General features: G+C 39.0%; 3 protein-coding genes across 4 annotated transcripts in view; 1 reads left to right on the forward strand and 2 right to left on the reverse strand.

Moving 5' to 3' along the window:
• Positions 1 to 1,491, reverse strand: part of fancd2 (FA complementation group D2) — an 18,017-nt gene extending 16,526 nt beyond the window's left edge. The window contains exons 1-6 of the mRNA XM_037679868.1: positions 1,431 to 1,491; positions 1,077 to 1,214; positions 937 to 1,004; positions 757 to 863; positions 606 to 666; positions 67 to 123 (exon numbers count right to left, since the gene is read on the reverse strand). Of these exons, the coding sequence (XP_037535796.1) occupies positions 67 to 123; positions 606 to 666; positions 757 to 863; positions 937 to 1,004; positions 1,077 to 1,214; positions 1,431 to 1,491 (492 nt within the window). The remainder of the gene's footprint in view (positions 1 to 66; positions 124 to 605; positions 667 to 756; positions 864 to 936; positions 1,005 to 1,076; positions 1,215 to 1,430) is intronic.
• Positions 1,492 to 3,655: 2,164 nt separating this feature from the next.
• Positions 3,656 to 4,843, forward strand: gpx1b (glutathione peroxidase 1b). The gene is made up of 2 exons (XM_037679550.1): positions 3,656 to 3,940; positions 4,258 to 4,843. The coding sequence occupies exons 1-2, from the start codon at positions 3,725 to 3,727 to the stop codon at positions 4,606 to 4,608; spliced, it is 567 nt and encodes a 188-aa protein (XP_037535478.1). The 5' UTR covers positions 3,656 to 3,724; the 3' UTR covers positions 4,609 to 4,843.
• Positions 4,844 to 6,266: 1,423 nt separating this feature from the next.
• On the reverse strand, positions 6,267 to 21,932 carry usp4 (ubiquitin specific peptidase 4 (proto-oncogene)). 2 transcript variants are annotated; one of them, XM_037678874.1, is made up of 22 exons: positions 21,703 to 21,932; positions 20,527 to 20,654; positions 20,251 to 20,381; positions 20,037 to 20,163; positions 19,797 to 19,942; positions 17,681 to 17,742; positions 17,384 to 17,530; positions 16,073 to 16,190; positions 15,801 to 15,974; positions 15,536 to 15,694; positions 14,732 to 14,956; positions 14,524 to 14,607; positions 14,320 to 14,414; positions 14,058 to 14,240; positions 10,880 to 11,094; positions 10,580 to 10,777; positions 10,433 to 10,503; positions 10,244 to 10,359; positions 10,014 to 10,163; positions 8,290 to 8,393; positions 7,598 to 7,686; positions 6,267 to 7,463 (listed from the first exon to the last, which is right to left on the reverse strand). In XM_037678874.1, exons 1-22 carry the CDS (start codon positions 21,903 to 21,905, stop codon positions 7,341 to 7,343), a joined length of 3,048 nt encoding a protein of 1,015 aa, XP_037534802.1. In that variant the 5' UTR covers positions 21,906 to 21,932; the 3' UTR covers positions 6,267 to 7,340. The 2 variants fall into 2 exon arrangements, with proteins under 2 accessions (XP_037534802.1, XP_037534801.1); XM_037678873.1 differs by having other exon boundaries at positions 17,384 to 17,533.
• Between the last annotated feature and the right edge of the window lie 1,954 nt (positions 21,933 to 23,886).

Here is a 23,886-nt window from a genome sequence, read left to right on the forward strand (position 1 = left end):
TATATATATATATATATATATATATATATATATATATAAACTGTTTAATAGTTGTAGAAAAAATACTGACCCTTCAAGCATAAACTCAGGGACTTTCTCAAGCAAAGTGGTGATGATGAAAGTCTGCGGGAAAACATGCATGTTTATGCATTTGCAAGCATACAGTGTGTCTTATAGGGACAGCGGTAGCTCAGTGGTCCGTGCTGCAGCCTTGTAATACAGTCTTGTACTTCCTAAGGATGCAGGTACAAGCCCAGTTTGCAATAGGAAGAGTGACCCCTGCAGAAGCGAGCAGCCAAAAGAAAAACAACAACACTATATCTTACAGCAGAGTAGTCACTTTACTTTTTCTTGTGAAAGATGTTTTTCTTTCAGCAGCTCCCTTCTACAGTGGTCGCTGCACTGAGAAAACTTGTATTGAAGCTTTGAACACTTTTTTACAATGGGTGTTTACCCTGATGCTAGATGAGCTCAAACTCCACAGCCTCAGGATTAAAAGACCATGCCACTGACCACTGAGCTAAACCAGTCCCTGAGATATTCTTGCAAATAAACGACAGTTCTGTTTTTAACATTTCCTATGTATAAAAAAAGGTAAATCCAACCTGCAGCATTTCATTGCCCAGTAACATTCTCAGTAGGCTTTCCTGGAAAGAGCTAACAGAACTGCAACAGAGATAAAAACACTTTTCAGTCTTTTGTGACAGCAAACATGTTCCTATCACATCAAAAAGCTGCTGTTTGAATGATCATTACCTGGAGTCCCGATCAGACAGCCGTGGAACACACGGCAGGAGGCAGCTCCTAAACCTGTCGGGATTCTCAATATAAGCCTCCAGTCCAGTCATGAACTCCTGCAGGATCTAAAAGCAATTTAAGTATGAGCCACATCAAAAAAAAAAAATGCTCAGCGTTAAGAGAAAGGCTGATACTCACACCGGGATACCTGGGGCTCTTCTGTAGCTGCTGCTGTATCCGCTTCTGAAAAACGACCTGGTCAACAGCTTGAAGAGACAAAATAAGTGAGAATCTAACTTTATTTTCAGATTAAATGTGCTGTTGGAATGTGGGTTTACCAATCTCGTTGGATGTGCCATCGTTTTTCAAGGTGACACCTGCCTCCCTCACAAATTCTCCAAAAACACTTTGATTTATTTCCTCTGGAACAGCCACCTCTTTAGGCTGACGACCTGTGCTGCAGCTCTTCTTGGCTTCTAAAGGAAACAGAACACATAAACATTAAAAACCACAGTTACGAATATTGTTGCATGAAAACAGTACAAGGTCTTCTTTGAAGAACATGTTTCAGTAACAGATTGTACCTCACTGCCAGAAATAAATGTTTATGATACTCTCCACAGTTTATAGTGAGATTAGCTTGAGGAATATACGGTAAACTGGATGAGATGCTGTGTCTCCAGTAAACTCACTGGTTGTTGTAGTTGTTCCTTCTCCTTTTTCTACCGAAGCGCGTCGCTTTTTGCGCATCATCTAGCAAAACATAAAGGAGCGAAACGTGTTAAAAGCTACATACAAAACTAGCATAGTCAGTACTACAAAACAAGGTAGCTAACAACCTTCTACACATTTAGTGTAAATTCAACGCATCACACAAACGTCCGTTTAGTATGTAGCGCTACATCGAGGTGGTATTGTTAGCTGACTGAATCATTCAGAATATTGATAAAGAAACATACTTTTACAAGCTATCGAGCTCACAGATGTCCGGAGAGAGACAGAACAAACTCTCGCGCCAATGAATATGACGCGTCACGCTGCACGTTGCTAACGTGCTAGCTCCTCCTACTCGCGTCATTTAGCGACACAAATGCGCTTTATTTGTTAAAGAAAACGAGACTTCTGAGTTACTAAATATTTCCCCAACAATACGGTGCGCTGTGCTAATATGGTGCAGTTGACTGCTCTATAAAAACATTAAGAGCGATTTATTTATTCGATTTTCTTTAGCGCTTGAATATTGGAGCGCGTGTTTTTGTTTACTTAGACAGGCGGAGTTAAAGTTCTCACCTAGGTCGCCACGAGCAACCGTGCTCCGGGATACGCTGCAAAGTGAAACATGCAACCCCCGGCCCATTCATTATCGAAGATATAGATCAAGATTTATCTGTTATCTTGATATTTGCTTTGTCTGTTAACACTTGTCCTCAATTAACCTCTATTTTTTTTCTTTTAATAACAAGATTTTTACTACAAGTAAACACTTGAATAAATAACTATTTTAGAGTTAATGGCACAACAAGAAGTAGTGCTAAACTAGCGGCGTGCAGTACAGATGTGCAAGCTAAGAAGAGTCGTAACACTTTGCTTTACATTGCATAACCTAATAAACGCTTTGTACAAAATCAGTCTGTTCATAACAAAGACTGAACTTATGCAACCAGAAGTTACAACATATATCTACATACAGAACACACAATACAATGCACAACTAGCTTTAAACATTAACCTTTAATTAAGCATGCATGTAGTTAACTTTGTGCAGATGAACATGAACAACTTCCTGTTTATCGCTGTTGTAGTCAGCATGAGGTCGGCCGCAGGTCTTTACCCAACTTTTACATTTTTCCAGACTCCTATTAGGTTTAGGAAATATAATAAACTGTATTCACCCTCTAAAGCAAGGCTATTCAACTAAACTGCGCAGGGGGGGCACAGTTACTGAAAGCCAGCAGCTCAGGGGACAGACATCCAGTAATTAAAGTCATTATGTAAATAAACCAAGTATTACAATGATGTTACCTTTTAAATTACTTTATTTTGTTGCCTTGAATCACAAATGCAATGAACAAACCCAAAACTTAAACCCAGAACCACAAAAAAAAAAAAAAAAAAAAAAAGTTTTTTAACTGTATTTTTCAGGGGTACTGAGTTAAAATTTAGGGGTGCTTGAGCACCCCCAAAAAGAGGTTAAAATCGCCACTGCTACTTTTACTGTTACATTTCCAACTGTATTTTTTTTTAAAGAAAACTTTATTTATGGCAAAAACAAGTACAAACAAATATGGCAATTCACAATAGTGTAACTCTAAAAAGGGCATAGCAGATGTAGACTTCGATATGAAAAAAAGAAGAAATTAAATAAACTACAACAAGGTGGTATATGTTTTAGGATTAGCATGCATTCGTGTGCAATTCCATTAACATTACAGGTCTTCATGTGTTTCAATATATTTCTGAGATTTCAAATATAACTGGAATTCAGTTTTGTTTTGTTTTTTAGTTAAAAACTGGGGATGATCTTAGCACTCTCTGTTTATGAATAAAGAATTTTGCCAGACAAAATATCAGATTTACAACCGAGTTCCATTTTGTTGTTTTTCAGTAATACTCCAAATGTTACCATGTCTCTGGAAATAGATTCAGGAAGTGTAATTTTCGGTGTGATCCACCTTTCTAAGTGATTCCAAAATATTGGTTTTGTTGCACTTTGAAAGGTTAAATTGCATTAAAAAATTTATTTTTAGTATTTAATACAATACTGTATTTATCATTTGAGCGTTTGTTGTTTTTACCGGGTGAGTAACTTTCTTGACACAAAAAAAAACCCCACTCTTTGAGGTTCAAGACGCAACAGGGGGCGAACTCTCTTGACGCGAAGAATCTTTGTTGGTTTATGAGTCGAAGCTTCAGGTGAATCGAGGTCAGAGACTCGTTGGGAGCTGGAGGAAGAGCATCGCTGTCTTTGGAGAAAACAAGCGCAGAAATGGCTTCCAAGTTTTACTCCCTAACTGCTAAACTGTTGTCAGGAGAAGAGTTGAACTTCTCCTCTCTCCAGGGCAAAGTTGTCCTCATCGAGAACGTCGCGTCTCTCTGAGGAACGACCGTCAGGGATTACACCCAGATGAACGAGCTCCACGACAAGTACGCGGAGAAGGGGCTCGTGATCCTGGGGGTGCCCTGCAACCAGTTCGGCCATCAGGTGAGCACAGACCCAGCAGGCTCAGTCACGATGAACATACTGGTTTATTTGACTTTTTTTAAGTTCCAGTTTGACACAGTATGCATTTGAGGCAAGTGATGAAAACTTATGTTTCTTTTTACCAAAGTGGAAAATAAAAAAAAAATCACTTCAAACTGTTATTTTAATGTTTTATGACATGTCATGTAATAAATCAGATGTGACTGATAGTAATTCCAGGAAGGTTTCACAACATGAGGAAGTCTTGTATTTTCCTTCCTGATCCAGATAAGACCAAGCCTAAAGACAGATTGTGAATTAATGATCAACCTTTGCAGGAGAACTGCAAGAATGAAGAAATCCTGGCCTCCCTGAAGCACGTCCGACCTGGAAACGGCTTCGAGCCAAAGTTTCAGCTCCTGGAGAAGATGGACGTGAATGGGAAGGATGCCCATCTTCTGTTCGTGCTCCTGAAGGACCATCTCCCACACCCGAGCGACGACCGCTCGTCCCTGATGAACGACCCCAAGTTCATCATCTGGAGCCCGGTGAGCAGGAACGACGTGGCCTGGAACTTTGAGAAGTTCCTCATCGGTCCCGACGGAGAACCGTTCAAACGCTACAGCAGGCGGTTCCTCACCAGCGACATCGAGGGAGACATCAAGAAGCTCCTCAGTCAGGCGAAATGAGGCCAGATCTGAAGCCCAACCGTCCTGCAGCTCCCATCAGCATCGAGCTCTGTGCCGGTGGCGACACGTGAACACATCCTGTGCTCTCCTGCGAGTGATGACTGTGTTGGAGTCTTTTACCACATGAAGACATCTTCTGAAACCTGTGAGGAGGGTGTCTGATGAAATGTAAGACGCAACTTCTTCAGTTCCATCACACGCACAGACAGCACTGCTGTGTGGCGAGGACCAATAAATGGGCTTTTTCTCATCTCTTGCTTCGACTGTCATTGAATAAATACAATTTCAAAAAAAGATTGCCATAATGTAACCGCACGTGAAAACATTCAAACATGCTACTCATCACTGGTTTGCATGAATCTTTTAACGGCTGCATTAGATTACAGCCCAGTCCACTCTGGACTGGAGTAATTAAAGTTGCATCACCTGCAACGAAGGTGTGAGCAGACGCCATCGTTGACACTTCGAACCAGTTTTTCCCCCCCCCTTTTGTTCTGTGGAAGTTACAATCAATATCTTACCTGTTGTAGATGGTTGAATGACCATAGCTTGGAGGAAAAGTTTAATTCTCATCAGCTTAATGAGCAAATGGCTAATTTGACTAAATCTCTTTAATTAAATCAGATATTTAAAGTAATGCTGTTTTTTTAAAGAGTTGATTTTGACATTTAATCCCTGCTGAAAGTATCCTAGGCTGCACTTAAAGTGCTACAGCTAGCTGCTATTTGCACTTGAGCTTTCTAACTAACCTTATATCGGCATCAGTGTCGGTCATTAAAATAGTGCATAAACTCTACAATGTGTTTTAAAACAGTCCGCTTTGGTCTTGGCCCTGGTTTGATGAGGTATTAATAATTAACTTGTTCAGAATTAAACCAGTTCCCTGAAAACAGGTTGTTCACTTATCCACAACAGGTAAGATGTTAATTATTCAGAACCGCTACATAAAACTTCGTTTTCGACCTTAACTAATCAGGTCAAGTCATGAAATTAAGTCAAAATCAAGCGCCTTTATGGCTCCATTTTTCTTGTACTTTCGAACATCTAATTTTTTTTTTTTAAACATACAAATACACATTTTACGAATTTGAAAAAAACTAAACACACTTATGTGAGATTGTAATTCATCGTTATTTAAAAAAGTCCCCCCCCCCCCACCGAGGCTTCCAGTTTTTATTGTAATACAAATCTAAATATTTGTAATTTGAAAAACAAACAGGATCAATATGTAGACAAGAATTTAGACACCTAATTTAAAACGAAAAATGTTCACATCTCAGGTGAACTGTCAGAATTTCCTTTTGATATTTTTGCCTTATGAACGAAAACTGACTGAAGATATAAAACTTTCCTAACAAAAGGACATAAATGATTGCATTCTGGCAATCAGCTCTGATAATCTCAGAACAAACCAGCAGACAAGACCCAACATGTTAATCTGGTACTTATTTTCAGTAAAACTCATTTCTTTCTTGGCTGACTACATCAGTTTATGTCTGTAAAGATGAAAGTCTGTATAAAAAAAAAGGGATCACCAGAAAATAAACCAGACTTCACGGTGCAGCAGCTGAGGAGTGTTGAGTCGATGACATTCAACGAGTCATGCACCAACTGTTCCTCGTGGTCAGAAAGTTCAGGTTACGTGAATAAAGCACCACTTTTATTCTAGTTTATTTTGTTTCACTCGGTGCGTTTCGAAAATATCAAATACCAGCCGTTTCAGTACAGAGCTGCATGAATGTACACATCAGTGAGGACAAGCTACTGCAGCACAGCTATGGATCTCATCAGGAAGCAATTTGTCCTTCAAAATGGTCAAATGAGGCGTGGAGCGTGCGGCGGACTGCGACCGTTAACGCCGCAGCCGCGCCGCACACTTCAGCCATGTCTAGTTGCACTAGAAGCAGGTAGATCATGTTCTTGTGAAGCTTTGAAAGTGCCTCCTCTTTCGTCAGGTTGCAGGGATAGAAAGGCCACTCCCACCGTTGTGATTCCAAAAAAAAAATAAATAAAGACTAAAAACATGTTAGCAGGGTAGAACTCTTCAGAGGTGATGTAACCAAGGCTGTGAATTTAGGAGAAAAATAAAACAAGGCCAAATGGTTTTTAATCGTCAGGACAGATGCTCCAAACCTTGAAAAGAACAGATTGCAACAAAGGAGCAGGTCTGGAGCCCCGTGGACCCATTAAAAACCAGTTGCATGAAGGTTGTGGTCTTATGAGCATTTATCATTCTGTGAGCACACCTCACTGTTAAGTTTGCATTTACATCAGGACATAGCAACTAATTTAGACAACACCAGCGTCTTGCTAACTTCTGCTTCATTTCATAAATACCTAGAAATGCTTTGGTTCAAACAATATGAGCATTTGGCTTTTCTTCATTAATATTTTTTTTTTCTTGTGGGCAACAGAAACATTTGCTTATCTACACATTTTGAGGGCACTTCTAACATTCTGTTCATCCAGCGAGAGGATCTGTGTTTATTTAAATTCCTCTTCGTTCCAGACTTGTAGATCCTGACCAGAAATCAACGCGCTGCAGAGAGGAAGGCTCCCAGTTCACTCTTCACACAAGGCTGTTGGCTCGAGCCAAAAAATAAAATACAGGAGAGGAGGGATTAATCAGTCTGTGGAGTCCTGGTCACAAAAGAAGCATTGTGTGTGCGTATCCAAGTGTCCGTCTGCCATATGCTTTTCAGCCTGTGTGTGTGTGTTCGTGTCGGAGCTCCTCAGTTTGTGTCCATGTGGTCATCAGCTGAGTCAGGGGCTCCTCCCTGCGAGGCTGAAGGCTGAGGTTTGGAGGGGCTTTCCTCGTCTCTGCGCTGATAGAACAGCACGTAGGCGGCTTTAGTCTGCAACATGATGACGGGGTTAAGATTACACAACACCAACAGGGACACCAGACACCACGAGACACAGAACCAACAGGTGAAGGACTTTTAACTTTAATCATCATGTTGACAAACAAACAATAATTAAATCTCACCACAATCTGGTCCTCAGCGGCAGACGAGACGCTGCTGTCGTCAAAGTAATACCACTTCTCATCCACTTTATTCTTTCCATAAGCCGTGTCTGTCTCACACAGGAAGCACAGCGTCAACAAACTAAAATACTGCGGCTGATTTATTTGGAATAACAGATCAAATCTCATCACTTTTGTTCGATGTAAATAAGGCAAATAAAAAACTAAAACTACAGTGAAAACCGATGTGAGGGTCTTCGTAGGTTTACGTCACATGAGAGAAATTCATCCATCCATCCATTATCTTTACCCGTTTATTCCATTTTGGGTCACGGGGGTCGCTGGTGCCCATGTCCAGCAATCACTGTGCGAGGGGCGGGGTACACCCTGGACGGGTCGCAAGTCCATCACAGGGCCACATAGAGACAAACAACCATGCACTCTCACTCACACCTAGGGACAATTTAGAGTAACCAATTAGCCTAAAATGCATGTTTTTGGTCTGTGGGAGGAAACCGGAGTACCCGGAGAAAACCCACGCATGCACGGAGAGAACATGCAAACTCCACCCAGAAGGCCCCTGGACTGGGGTTTGAATGAGAGAAATTCATTCAGCGTTTTATTTTTTGGCACAGTTACATGGCCGACAACTGAATTTGGTTGCTTAACTGTTGTCCATGTTAAGATTGCGTGAAAATTAAACCGTGACTTACAGTGGCCACCTCCCATTCCTCCATAGTGGTTTGAAACTGCAATAAGGTCGTAGACATAAGGGCTCGCCTTCGGGTCGCAAACAAACTCTGACATGTTTAGATCCCTAGAAAAACAAACAAGTCAAGTCAAGTCAAATTTATTTATAAAGCACATTTAAAACTGCAAGCCATCCATGCCTTAATGTCAAGACATTTTAACAGAGGGTGAATTGAGCTTGAACTATTTGGTTTTAAGAGCAAACAAATCTGACAATCATCAGCAAAGAAATTAAACGAAACACCATGTTCCTCAGGATAGACCCCAAGGGGAGCGGATACAATGAAAACAGAAGGGCTCCAAGAATTGAGCCCTGCGGGACCCCGCAAGAAAGAGGCACTGAAGCAGATAAATTATTATTATTATTGTTATTATTAACATAGAAACTCCTGTCACTCAGGTAAGAACAGGACCATTCTAATGCTGCACCCATAACCCCAACCCAGTGTTCCAACCTTGATATAAGGATACTGTGGTGAACAGTATCAAAAGCAGCGGTAATGTCAAGGAGTACAAGTATCACAAACTGACCAGAATCATTTGCTAAAAGAATGTCGTTACAAAGCCTTACTTTGGCTGTTTCGGTGCCGTGTTTAAAAAAAGACTAAAAAAAATTCCAACAAACAAACAGGAGGTTAAAAATATGAATAAACTGATCTGAAAGAAAAAATACATTTTGCATGTTTAAGCCATCCCCTACTTTGCTTCTGTTTTGTTTTTTAAACCAGAATTTCAACAACAGTGTTTACTTGTTTCCTGGTGGCTCAAGTTTCTAAAGAGAAGTGACTTCTAGTCATTAGGTCACATGATCCTGAGGCAACTTCTCCTTTTTGAACACAGAAGAAACTTTGTACTTTCCCCAAAAAACAAAAGGCTCACGCAGAAGAGTAAAACTACTTTTTAGAGCTTTAAAAAGATACAATGAAAATAAACAACGGCTTCTTTATCTTTGAGAAATAATCCAAGTTTTGAGATAAAGTGAGTTTACGTCTCAAAAATACTATAAATATTTGCTTTTTCCAACAAGATTCTTTTGATTTTCAGATCCCTTTAACGTAGCATTGTCACTTCTATTACAGCGCGCAAAAAGCCAATTTTTATTCAGCCTCTACGCTGGTTATTTATACACAGCCTAAATTTAGTTGAGAATTTTAAAATAGAGGTTTCTTTACTGTTCAATGTAAAAAAAAAAAAGTTTCATTTATGCCATTAAACTGTTAAAAGTCTACGATTGGTCTATTTCACAGCAGACAGTTTGAGTAAAAAAAAAAAAAGTAGAACTAGCACAGTTGTATTAATCTTAGCTGCATTTTTCATGAAAAAAGAATGAAGCTCAAGTTAAAAAAAAAAAAAAAAATTTAAAATATAACTCATGTTTTTACAGAGGAACCAGAATGCACAGTTGCTGAAAAGCAACGCAGCGTTGTTCTTATTTTACACACCTGTGCTTTCAGTACTCTTTTAAACCAACATGTCTGTGCAGTCGTACAGTGAAAGAGGAAACACTAAGAAACCAAATGGCTACGTGGAGTCAAAGCTAACCACTTGATGTGCTTTAGGGGTCTGTTTTGTTTGTCCTGCAGTGGCCCAATGATCTGTCCAGGCTTTACTAACAGCAACTCTACCAGCCTTCAGCTTTTTTTTTTTTATACTTAAAATCAGCTGAAAATAAATCCTGCAATCATACCTGATGGGAAAATCCACCAGCGTGTCGAGCTTGTCCCTCCAACATCGGTTGTAGGAGAAACGCTTTAGGTGAACGACCAGAATGCGAGGCAGCGACCACAAGTCAAACTTTTTTGAGGCCTGTTGATGTTTTTTACACGCTGGACAATACCTACACAAAAATATTAGATTCAGGTGACAAAGACAGCAGAGAAGGAGTCATTTTCACTGAGTTAGCTGAAGACCTCTCACCAGGGGTCATGTTCTCCCAGAATCTCCCTTGTCGTAAAGAGCTCGATACATTCCTTCAGAGCCACAGTGGTTTTCTTTCTTTGAGGCAGCAACATGCTCTCATGCTTCTCATAGGCCTAAACAAACATTTTCAGACAATATAAATAATGTTTGGTCACAAGACCATGAGAGGAATATTAAAGCACCGACCTCTGCTTCGTGCTCGTCATAACAGTGTTTCTTTGACTCGATGTCCCAGTCAATCGCCACCGTAGAATGTGCTGCAGGGAGAACAGAGTGTTTTAACAAGTTAAATATTCAAGTTTTAAATGAAAAACTTCAATTAGCAGCACTTACGATTGAGCTTGAGGACATTTCCATCACAAGGCAGCGGGCTGATGTTGACCGTTCCATAAGAGTTGACTATGCTGAAAGTGAAGAGCTTTGTTGTCTCCCCTCTGGACCCGTTTTCCAAATCAGATGTTTCCTCCTCTTCCTCAGAGTGACCATTCTCTGGTTCTGGGCTTACCTGGTGGTCCATGGCCTCCTCTTCACCTGAACAAAAAAAAAGGTCTTTTAATTTTCCTATAAACACTCGTTTTCTTGCTTCCACTCAAATGATCCAACATTTCTGCAGTGTTCATGGCAGCTACTTACCATCATTGATCCCATTAGCTTCACTGCATGGCCCCGAGTGGTTGCTGCCATTACTGGAGCTGGCACTGCACGAGGCCCCCTCTGAGTGGGGGCTGCCACAGCCACCCAGACTGGACGCTGTGGAACATTCAGGAGCCTGGCTGCAGCTGGACAAGGTGGCAGATGCTGACGCCTTGCTTTCACCATTTGGGGTGTGTGCAGGTTTTACATAACGCCTGGAACAGAACAGTGAAGAAACTAAATAAAAGATCATTTGTGTTGAACAGGGTTTTCACAAGCGAAGGCATGATACATTTAAAACTTCCTTTAGAGGATCAAAAACTACAAAAGCCTGTGGAGTCCAGAACCAATCTGGAACAAAAAGCGCAAAATCATTCTAATTAAAAAGGAAAATAATAAAATGCCCGACTCTGCCAACAGATCTGGATTTCGAACTGAAGCAATGAGAAAACGTACTGCATCTAGTTAAGAGATAGATCTATACTGGCAGGGTCCAATGCTGACATGTTCCTGTTTTTAGTTTTCTATATTTGTCTTGGAATCTAGCTGTTTTTTTTTGTTTTTTTTAGCCATCCTATTTGTTTAAAAAAAAAAAAAAAAAACGTAGTATGCTTTTTTATAACTGTTTATTGTTGTTGTTGCTATTGTCCATTGTTGTCATCTTTCTTTGTTGAAATCAGGTCTCTCTTGTAAATGAGTCCTCGAGGCTCAATGGGATTTACCTGTATAAATAAAGGTTGATTGATTAATCAGCCAACAAAATAAACCAAATATTAAAAGCCTGAATTGGCCATGCCTGTACATACTTCAGTTTTAAGTGGGAAAGATGCAGCAGCAGCTGCTACAGCCAGCTTACTGTAGCCCACAACTTAGTTTAAGAATATAAAAAATATATTTTATTTATGTAAAAGTCCTTCACAGGGTTGTTAAAAATGTTTATTTAAATTTAGCAACTATTATAATTTGTTTAATAAAAATTACATAAAGACAAAACAAAAAAAAGTGTGTTATATATTAATATTATATTGTTATATATTGCATATTGCTAATTGATGGCCTGAATATCAACAGAGTGAGATGGACCACAGAAAAGTTGTATCAGCAGACTTCTACCTACAGTTCATTGATTTAGTGACGTATAGTGAATATAAATTATGTTTACGTAAATGTATACATATAAGACTAGTGAACAGTTGTGCAGTTTGTTACCAATGGATTATTGGCCATTTTTTAATTTTAGTTGCACACACTATTAAAAAGATAAAGACAACATGTTAAGTGTATTCAAATAGATAAAATCTAATTTAATGGATTAAAACTTGCTATAATCTATGAAATAGCGCAAAAAAAATAAAAATCTTAAGATGTTCCAAGCTTCACAAACTGCAGATATTTAGGTTCAAATGTTTCGTTTGTGTACACTGGTTTATATTTTTCATAACAGCCTCAGTTATTTTGTTTTGTTTTAAATCACTTTGGAGGAAAGGGGCGAAGATGGTGCTTTTTAAAATGCTACAGCAAAGCACCGTCCTCACTTTGATTACAATGCCAACTTTTAGGTTTTGCTAATTTATTACATATTAGAAGGTACAAACTAAAGCCCAACCGATATATCGGTGGGGCCATAATTTAGGCGGATATAGTTGTTTGGGGACCTATCAGTATTTGTCATAACTGTCCCATTATTCACCCATATACTGGTAAGCACTTCTAATTTTCACCCCTAAAATGTTGTGAACCAGCCGTAATTGTACAATGTAACCAGCAGAGGGCACATGAAGACTACTTTCAAGTCATGGACGTTCACTTAAGTTTCACTTTCACTTTCAACACAGAAGCAGAAGGCAATACTGTGTGGCGTAGTTTGCTGAACAGAGCAAAGTAAGCAAAGTATTTTAACTGATCTGTAAAACAAATCAACATTAATAAATTATCTTCAATCCTCCAACCTGCTCGTCATTAGCTACATGCCTCTCAAGTTAGCAAGTTAACGTTTAGATAACCTAGCATAAGCTATTGCCTTGTAACTCTTTATCCAGAACAATAAATCTAACGTAGAGGTAAAATATATCAGTGTTAGTAATGCTATTTTTTTTTGTCCTCAATGAAATGCATTGTTTGTCTGAAATCTTTACTTCTGAGAAAAATAAAATTAAAAAAACCTCTGCTACTGTGGTCCACACTAATTAGGCCGTCACCACACATGACTGACTGTTTAAACAATGGACAGGGAAGAGTGTTTCTTTGTTTTATTTATATTTATGTAACACAATTGATAACTTTATGGTGAATAGTGGAGAATAGAAAATGAGAAAGCACGTTAGGAAGATAGTTTTTATGATCAGTGCACCAATTGTAAACCTAGAGTGGGACTACGTATAGGGTTAGGGGTGCACCGATTGCAATTTTCTGGCCGACCACCGATTTCTAAAAAGTCTGACCTGCCGATTCTGATTTTGGCCGATATAAATTTTGTTTTATAAGTGACTGTCGGGTGCTATAAGGTCACAATGCACCTTCAATTTTCCACTATTATTGTATTGGAAAACATACTCTTTTTTTAAACAATATCATAGAAACAATACAAACTTGTTTTAAATGGCAATGAGGTAGTGCTCTGAAATATAAATGAAGTTCAGACAATTGTTGTTAAAACAAAAGAAAAATCTGTTTCTCATGCAAGTATCGGCCGATTTCCGATTTCCCAAAATTAAGGAAATCGGGGCTGATTTATCGGTGCACCCCTATATAGCGTGGATCTGATTTGGTTAGCGTCATGGATGATAACAGTTGCGCTAAATAAACAAGACCTGCTCCACTTGCTGTTTACTTAAGATTCTCGGAGGTGGACAAAGGTCATACATTTTCAGCCGTTATATCGGTTATCGGCAATCTCCTTTCCCTCCCAATATCGGCGATACCCAAAACTTCCATATCAGTCGGGCTCTACTACAAATCAAGACCACCAGTAGCTAGTTGTGCTACTTAGAATATCCCTTCAAAAATGTTCTTAATTATACAAATAATAAAATCTAATGTGAAAGCTTTAGCGTTTTTTTAAAGAAAAACACTGTTTTGAGGTTAATTCTGGCAAAGAGTTTAGAAATGATTTGTAGAAACTGACTATATCTAAACTGTAAGATGGATTTATTTTCTACCTTCCAGATCTTGTTCTTACCCAATTCTTTCCAGGATCTTGTCATAAAGAACATCTGCTACCAGGTTATGTCGGGGTACACTGATGAGTAAAGGTTGGCCAAACAGCGAGGTGCTTGAAGAGCTTCCAACATGCTTCGAGTTGCGCTCCCTGAAATATACAGGCAGGTTCATCCTTTCGTTGTCCTCCTCCTGCACCTCATACCTGCAAAGAGCATCAACAGACAGATTAGTGTGTGAACACAGTTAACGTCGCAGCTCGTTTTCAAACCATTAAAGCTTACACAAAAATGTCGTCTTTTTCCATGATATGGTTGAGGCCATCATCTCGTCTGTAAATCTTGTGGAACCTATGATTGTAAACATCTGCAACCACCATCTTTGAAGAAAAAAGTCGCAGACAAAAACAAATTCAACTTGAGACAAATTCCAAGCGCCTGAAACTGAACAAACAAGAAATGAGGAAAGAAAAAAAAAAAAGTTCTAACATTTTCTGAAGGAATTCCACAGAGTTTGGACAAGGCGCTGCAGAGGTCTGTCACTGAGCCCAGTTTGGGGACCACCACTCGATACTGCGATAAATACACAAAAACATCATTTTTTAAAACAAGAACCTTAGTAGCAGATACGAATTACTTCCATTTATCTGTAGTTCCAAGCCTGGAGCACTATGAGAGAAGATTGACTTGGACTCACTTGTGTGGGTCTGGACTGAGGGTCTGACCGCACCAAGAAAACCTCCATGGTACGGTCTTTTTTCATTGGGAGAGGTAGCGTGAGGTAGCAAAAGGGGTCAAAGGTTACAGACACCTTATCGCACTCTGGACACACCAGTGTTGATTTGAAAAGCCCGTGGAAAATGTCAACTATTACTGAGTCATTGCGCAAGCGGTGGTTCGTCCAGGCTTCCTTGGCAACAATCTAGAACACAAAGGATGCATTTTTATTATTTGGCATTTTAAATCAGTAATCCAGGGTTTAAAACAAATCTCATCACTTGGTACTTTAAGGATGCTGTCATAGTCTACACTTCAAGCTCAACCCTCAGAAAACTAAACTAAACTTACACTTTATAAAACAAACAAACAATAGAACACCACACTGAGCCTTTTACTCTATTTGGGATGTGAATGAAAAAAAAATTACATTTGTCATTTCTGTGCATATGAAGCTTCTGATGAACGGCTTCTGCTCATGTCTGTGTTCTGAGTTCAGCAGACATCAGCTGCTTCCGGGTCAGACAGCACAAAGAGCTCTGAGCTCTCCTGTATTTTCCATGAGGTACACATGACGTGTAATCAGTGTTTATAAATACGGAGGAGTCCGAGACTTCCTTAACTCACTCGAGGGCTGACACTTTCACGTCTGTATTTTGACTGAGTTCCTTTGTAAAGATAAACTTGAAGACAAAGATTGTTTTCTTTAAGAGGCTGTATATATTAATTTCCACAACAGGGACGAAAGTCCACAAATTCAAATACAAATGTGAATGAATCGTACTTCATCTAGACGGCCCTCAGCATCCCTCAGGGCCAGATAAGGCTTCTTCTTGACACGATTCAAATCTTCATGAAGCCCATCCAACAGGAAGGCCAACAATTCCTGCGAGTCCTGTTGCTGGTAGCCTGAAAACTGCGGAGCAAAGCGTCCAACCTGGGTCTGGTGGTGGGGGGGAAAGGGATAGGTGTTACTTTTCTTATCTACCTTTGATTGGTACTTTTTTAATATGAATAAATTATCATCCCAATAATTTGTCCTGACTCACTTTAAATGTGCGCGGTGCCACATAACTGCTGCGGCTCATCCACATCTGCTTTACAAGATCTGCATAGGCCTCAGCAATCTCCCCCCTCATTCCCAACGGATTCTCACGGTTAATTTCGGCTTCATACTGATCATTGAGGAAGTACTCTGTGAGTGGAGACACGTTGCTCAGGCACTGGAGAAAAACGGACAAAAAAACAGAACATCAACATGTTAATCAAAAATGTGGTAATCAACTTCCACAAAATGACTGATTTATTTGCGACTTCTTACCTGAAGTGCAGAGTTCATGAAGCATGTGTTGCCTAAATTACTGAGACCGCATAAACCAGGTTGCGATTGTGACTCTCTGTAGTTGTAGGAGGAGCTGTAAGAGTTGTAGCTCCCAAATCTGATGAGAAACATTTGTTGTTTTTTTTATGATGGTACCTTAAAACATATGCTAGGATGAAATGAACACTTTAGGCTAAATTTGAAATGAAACAAAATCACTAACAAAAAACCTTTTTAATATTCATATATTTTATTGTGAAGCACCTAGTCATTTTTACATGTGAAGAGTGCAAAAAATAAACAATACCTTACTTATTTAATAGTTATAATACATAGGTTTATTTTCTGCAATCAACAAATAAGATTTTCAACGCATCATTCCTGTTCTTACTTAATATGTTCCCATGTTTGTGAATGCACACAAATCCAAAACTGTTTTGCTTATCTAACTGAATTTGTACTCTGTGACATCTGCAAAATCTGTCCAATACGGCATATTTTCTTTAAAGTTGAAACAAGTCAAAAGTATATAGTTGTACAAAAAAGCAATTATGGTATATTCCCTAAAAGACTACTACAAGAGTTAAACAATGCAGAGGGAGGTAAGAGAAACAGCTTTTCACTGGATACTTTGATGCATGCTCAATAATCCAGGTAGAAAAATCTACAAAGGTTAAGTCAGGTCCTCTGGATGGATTCAAAAAAAAAAAAAAAAAAAAAAACTTGTTGAAACGTCCTGACTTAACCGTTTTAGAGCTTTTGATTGGAGTGCACACTTACTGAATTCAGATGCTGGTGCATCTGCTGTTCTGGTTTAATTCCTTATTAATCTTTCACTGTTTTCTATCCAATTCTTCTTCTGCATACTCAGTTTTCAGTTTTGTTGGGAAAATCAGTCTCGAAATAAATCTTCACGCTGTCTGATAGTTTTAGAGTTGCTAGCAAAATCAACCCTAAACATATCATTTAAAAAAAAAATCAAATTCAAATGATGCAAAAGAAATCTGTTTTTGTTGACAACTGATTTATAAAATATTAGCTAATCTAACAAAACTTGGCTTTTTAAAATAAAACTTAAACTTGTCTATTGTAGAAAAAAGCATCTAAAATGCTTTTAAACAAACATTTTCATGTAGTTTCTTCAGTAACTCTGATTTATCCAAGATATGAAGCTGGTTTGAAGCTGATACTTGTGCAAACAAACAAACTAACACAAACTGTAATTTGTAATTTGGACCAACACAAATTGTATCCAAAACAATGACTATAAGACACAAGTACCAGTGGACTTCAACAGAAAAGATTTCTTGCCTGTTGCTGGAGGAGGTGCTGTTGTTCAGCGTGTATCCAGGGCTACAGCTGTTGTCTCCATTGGTTACTGTTGAGGACATACTGACTGAGGAGCTTGAGGAAAGCTTTGGGGAGGTGGTGAAATTTCGAGATGGGGTTGCACTGGATCTGCTGAGCAAAAACAAGCATCTCTCAGAAAAAGCATGTTCCTACAAAGTATCTCAAATTTTGGTTGGCAAATAAGTCTGCAATGGGATACAAAACATTTTTTTTGAGGATTTTATGGAAAAAAAAAAAAAAAAAAAAGAGTTCAATTACTTGGGATGGGAAGCTTGTCTGGGCCACGTGCCGTCCTCATTCTTGCTTTCAATCACAAGAACCTGCAGGCAGACAAGCAGAATGAATGCTAAACTTTACACTCCTCCCTAACGCCACAGTATATTGTCTCAAATCAAAAAATAATGGTCTGCTGCTGTCAAGCTTCATTAGGTGCAGGTAGCTCTACTTATTTTATTTCTAAAGTACTATCAACTCAAAGGTTGTATTATTCTCTGGTTTTCAGCTGCAAGGATTGATTATTTCATAATATTTTAACCAGACTGAAAGCATAGCATTCTCATTTAGAGCCTGACCGAGATGGTGTAGAGGCAGGGCAGCCAGCTTGGGACCCAAAAGTCCCAGGTTCGATCCCCAGTCACTGCACATCACGTGGCGTCTCTGGGCAGCACACCTCATCCCCAAAATGCCCCCCGGGCGCTTTCAATAGCTGCCCACTGCACCACCTGGTGGTGGATGGGTTAAATGCAGAGACTAATTTCGCCATTGTATGGAAACATAGAGTGCTGACATTGTGATGACATTATTATTATTATTACCAATATCCCCTTATGCGCTAATATAAGCACTTCCAATTTTCACCCCTAAAATGCTGGAACCAGCCGTAATTGTACAATGAAACCAGCAAAGGGCCCATGAAGACTACTTTCAAGTCATTGCAGCTCACTTTAGTTTCACGTTCACATTCAGTAGATGAAGCAGGGAGCAATAATGAGTAGTGTATTTTGCCCAAAAGAGCACGGTATGTTTATGTTAACTGATCTGTAAAATAAATCAACAATAATAAATTATCTTCAATCCTCCAACCCATTTGTCATTATTAGCTACGTACCTCTCAAGTTAGCAAGCTATAATGTATAGATAACCTAACATAGGCTAATTTTTGTAAAACTTTAGCCAGAACAATAAATCTAACTTTGAGGTAATATATATCAGTGTTAGTAGTTATTGCTGTCGTCCTCAATGAAGTGCATTGTCTGAAATCTTTACTTCTCTGCGAAGAAAAAAAAATGCTGCTGTGATCAATGCTAATTAATTCAATTCAGTTTCTTAGGCCTTCACCATATGTGACTGACTGTTTGAACAATGAACTGGGAAGGGTGTTTTTGTTAATTTACATTCATGCAACACACTTGATAACTTTATGGTGAATAATGGAGGATAAAAAAATGTGAACACAGATTAGGAAGACTATTTTTATGACCAGTGCACCACTTGTAAACTTAGTGTGGGACTACATGTAGCATGGATCTGATTTGTTTAGCTTCATGGTTGCTAACAGCTGCGCTAAATAAACAAGCCCTGCTCTACTCGCTGTTGACTTAGATTCTTAGGGGTGGACAAAGCTTAAAAACTTTCAGCCATTATATCAGTTATCGGCATTCGCCGTCCCCTCCCAATATCGGTATCGGCAATAGCCCAAATTTCCATATCGGTCGGACTCTATCCTCATTTGATAAGTGCAAGCTAATGGTATGAATATTACCTAGTAAGATATTTTCCTTCCCTACACCAAGCCTAACATGTATTTATGTTTAAAGTGAAACATTATTTACAACACAGTATAAAACACTTACAACAAGGGTTAAAGGATAATCATAAAATGCACAACAATAGTTTAATCATTGCATAACCCAGGGTTATTCAACTGGCGGCCAGCGGGCCACTTCTGGTCCATGGGTGACTTCAGTCTGGCCCACCAATGAGTTCTTCTTTTTTTTTTTATTGGGGGTTTTGGGTTCCGTTTATTGCATTTATGATTCAATGCAATAAAACAAACAAATTTAAAAGTTAACTGATCATTGTAATACTTGGTTTATTTACATAATGACTTTAATTGCTGGATGTCCAGCCCCTGAGCTGCTGGCTTTCAGAAAATGTGGCCCGCTGAGCAGTTTAGTTGAATAGCCCTGGCATAAAAATAATGCACATCTTAATGTAGGGCTAATGTGCAGCTTTGCATTTAGCTCCATGGTATTCCTGTTTGTTTATGACTGTGAATGAATTATGTATGCACAAAGTATACTAATATAGTAGACTTTGATATTCTCTGGGTCATCAGTACTCTTAAGGTAATTTGGACAGAGTCCTAAACTACCTGCCCCTGGAAGAGCCCAGCATCCTGTACAGTGCTGTCTGGCTTGTTCAGCTGTTCATAGGTGTTGCTCATATATTTGTTCCAGAGTCGGATCTCCTTTTCTGAAGGGATATTGAACAAATTTCGCATCTCCTTCTCTATAGCATCTGGAAATACAACAAAGCACATATATTAAACAGGTTGTGCTAGAAATCTGAAATAGCTTTTGATTAACATGGAGCTGATGATTTAATTTCTTACCTATAGTATCAGCTTTACTGAAATGACGTGTGATGACATTGTCCATGTTGTCATTCTCACACAAGTTCAGCTCAAGCAGATAGACTTCCACCTTACAGTGCTTCACAAACATGCCATGTTCAACCACCTAAAGGAGAACAGTATTTGGAGAGCACCGTCAGTGCCTTATGGCATATTTTGAAAAGGAAAAATTAAAATATAAAGACAGAATTACCTTCCTGACAATGGGTTCCTGGCCCTCAAGGCAGCCATACCAGTTGACAAGCTTATTCCATGCCTCAGTTGGTACAAGGACATAGTCTAGCTCATCTATAAGGTGCTCTTTCAGGGCCTGAGTCTCCTGGTCTTTAAGACAAAATAAATAAGTAAAAAGAAAATAAAGGCAAACTGGAAAAGACTGATAGAATACCAGTATACATATAAACATAGTTTTTTTTTTTTTATTCCTTGCAGGATCAATAAAGTCCTTATACTGTAACTTCAGTTTTACCTGAAAATAGCCCAGAGTTATCGATTGGTCCTGGATACAGGCTACGCTCTCCAACATTGTACATATCCCAGCTGTCAAACCCCACATACTTCTTCCACTGTTTGAACCACCGGCTGTCTATTAGATACCTAGGACGAATTGAATAACAGTTAGTACATACAGTAAACATACATCAGAAGACCCTCAAATTAGTCAAGAAAGTCTATAAAAGCATTATTAGGTAATACTTATGTAATTACATAAAACTGTAAAACATAAGACACAAACGAATAAGAAACACTGCTCAACACATTATGAGAACACAGAACATTATGAAGCACCAAACTGCCTTGGCATCTGCAGATATACTATCAGCAAACCTCTGACCTAATCACAACTACAGAATATGTCACAAAAAGCTTGAAATAACATATGAACAGTGCATTTTGCAGCAACAGCCTCCATGCTTCTGAAGCGTCTTTGCCTTTAACATAAGTTTAGTTATACTCAACTGTACAACTTTGTGGAAAGTCAGATTAAGTACATTCTATTTTAAGGAGTAGCCTACCTATATATGTGAACACGTTAGCAGCTTAACTAGCACCTAGTTAAGTGACAACCGCCAATCTAAGTTAGGGTGTAGAATATTATCTTCTCCTAAGTTTAGGTAAATGACTCAGTTTCTGACATTTTTCTACAGTGATAATATATTCCCTTTCCAAAACATTGGCTGCATTGCATCCAGGTCTGAAACTGCGTTGCTTCAAAACGAGACTAAGAAATGTCATGTCTGTCAAAGAACTATGTTCAACAACGAGCCGGTTCGACAAGAAGGGGCACCCATCATCTGACTACGAGGCCTACTAGCTAGCACATCATCGGCTAACTCATCCAACATTTAACAAATAGGAGCTAATGCTCAAATACCTCACTCAGACTTTTTCAAGTGATTAGACTACATATATACAAGCGAAATGAATGATCATAACTACACGAACATCATCCAACAAAGACATTATAAAGTCGTATTTGTTAGCAGCTAACATGCTAACGTGTATAACATTAGCTTGCCATTAGCACGGGAGCTTTCGGTTTCTACCCTCTCTTAGCATCGTAGCTTTAGCATGTTAGCACTTCCTGTTTCGCGCTAGCTAACGCTAAGAGACTCCAATCGCGTTAAACGCTGTCATTTCTTACCATTCGTCACCCCTTTTTAGACTTGTCTTTAACAATGACCCAATAGTTTGTTTCTGATTCTCTGTTGAAGGGGTAGGCATTTGTGTGGCTACCGGCTCCGAGTCTGCCGCGCTGCCCGACTCGGGTCCGCCTCCCTCAGCCATCATGCAGCTAGTGTGCCGGTATCGTGAACGCGCTGAAGCTGACACAAGGACGAGCTTCATGCGTTCTTTCCTACAGGAGCGATTCTAAAATCTGACCTTCAGGGGGCCTCCGCCGCTTTCACTTGGAAGCACCTGTTAATAACTTTTAATGTGGAATAATTTATTTTTCAAACTAATACCATACTAATGATGAAGTATGTTAACTTAAATTGCAACACAAATTATGAATCTGTTGTAATGTATAATAATGTATATAATAATGTATGCTCCCAACAAACTCAATAAGGATTAAATACATGCTGACCTCTGCTAAAACACACACTCTGCCTATAATACTGTATTTTAAATAGTCTGTCGTTATCAATGTTCCAACACATATTGAACATTATTATTTATATTGCTTATCTTATTTCTTTATATATTGTATTGTTTATTAACATTTAGGAACTTTTGTTTGAAATCTTTTTATCTGTTGCTGCTGTTACACTTGAATTTCCCATCCGTGGGACAATAAAGGCTGTTTCTATTCTATTTTATTCTATTCTATTTTATTCTATTCTATTCCATCATTTGTAATGAATAATCAATATTATAAAGACAATTCATTTGGGGAGTGCTGGCAAAGAGGTTTTGATTGGTATGTCGATGGTACAAATCCCCCTGACCCGTTACATCAAAATGTGGGTGGAAAAAGTGAAGCACCCATACTTGCCTCCACCTACATTTGCCCAACTCCTTGACCAAGGCCCTGTACCCACCATCTGCTCCCCTGTGCACCAGTTGCTAGTCTTCCACGTGGGCTGCGGTAGCTCGGTGGTTGCTTCAGGAAGGGCATCTATCACAATTGTTTGTGCAAGTTGCGTGATGTGGCAACCCCTGAAGGGAGCAAAGAATATCTACTACTTGGAAAAACACAATAAAAGGTCAAATCATAGCCAAAAGGGGTATGAAAAGGACTGCACCACATTTAATTAGGTAGCTATGACAGAAATTATAGCTGTACAGTATCAAAAACTTATTGTCATTGCAATCTGAGCACTATAGCAAAATCACAAAGGACTGCTTGGACATCAGAAAGTCCTACGGCCTTTTTCCATTAGCTTGAAATTCCTTGCTCAGGTTGGCTTTGTTCATCTTCAGAGTCTTTCCATTGGGCATCCTACTCACTGCTTAGAACCTCAGCTGAGGCTCCAAGCAAACCAAGTTGCGCTCAAGATTTGACGTCAGCAGACTGCAGGTCATTGATTGGCCAGAGAGTGACATCAGTCATGAGTGTCTGTTACAACAGTTAAATCCATCAGTTCTTAAAATTCACAACTGCAGCATTAGTTTTAGTTATATATCCGTTAAAATGACAACACCAAGACAAGTTATAGCCTATCTTAAGAAAGGATCTATAAGAAAAGTTCCAACATGCTAGTTATTGACAGCAGTATTCAGACAAGAGTAGACCAAATGGACTTGATTTACCACCTGACCAGTGATGGGAAGGTTTTACTTATTTGCTTGTTGCCATGTACAGAAAATAATATTGTGGAAGTTTGGGGCATTCAATCAAAAAACATCTAGAACATGAAGACTCGAGTACAGTTGAAGCGAGTCCCATTGAGATCGGACAAAGGAAAACAGCTATAGACATATTTCAAGTAATGTGCATTCATGTTCTGTGTGTGAATACTTTATCAATCCACCTAAGATTCACTAGACTTAACGCCCACACCTGCTTTAGATGAGAGCAATGACAGAAGAGGAAGTGAGGAGGAAAACCGGTTTAATGCGAGATCATTGCATTTTTTAACAATAACATCATGCATCTTACATTTTTCTAATATACTGAAGCCCTGTTAGAAATAAAGTCAATTCTAGCCATCCCTAACCTACATATATGAGCACAGAGTAATTAGAAGATGATCTGAGGCTAAAAGCAACTTTAAAAATGAGCAACATTTTCAGAATTCTCCCAAATTAGGAGGAATGTTGCAACTTCACAAAAAACCTAATCTATTATGCAGATTCAACACGATTTGTCTCCGTTCATTCA

Source organism: Nematolebias whitei, chromosome 7, assembly GCF_014905685.2.
Source record: "Nematolebias whitei isolate Nwh7 chromosome 7, NemWhi1, whole genome shotgun sequence".
In the NCBI taxonomy this organism is placed as follows: domain Eukaryota; kingdom Metazoa; phylum Chordata; class Actinopteri; order Cyprinodontiformes; family Rivulidae; genus Nematolebias; species Nematolebias whitei.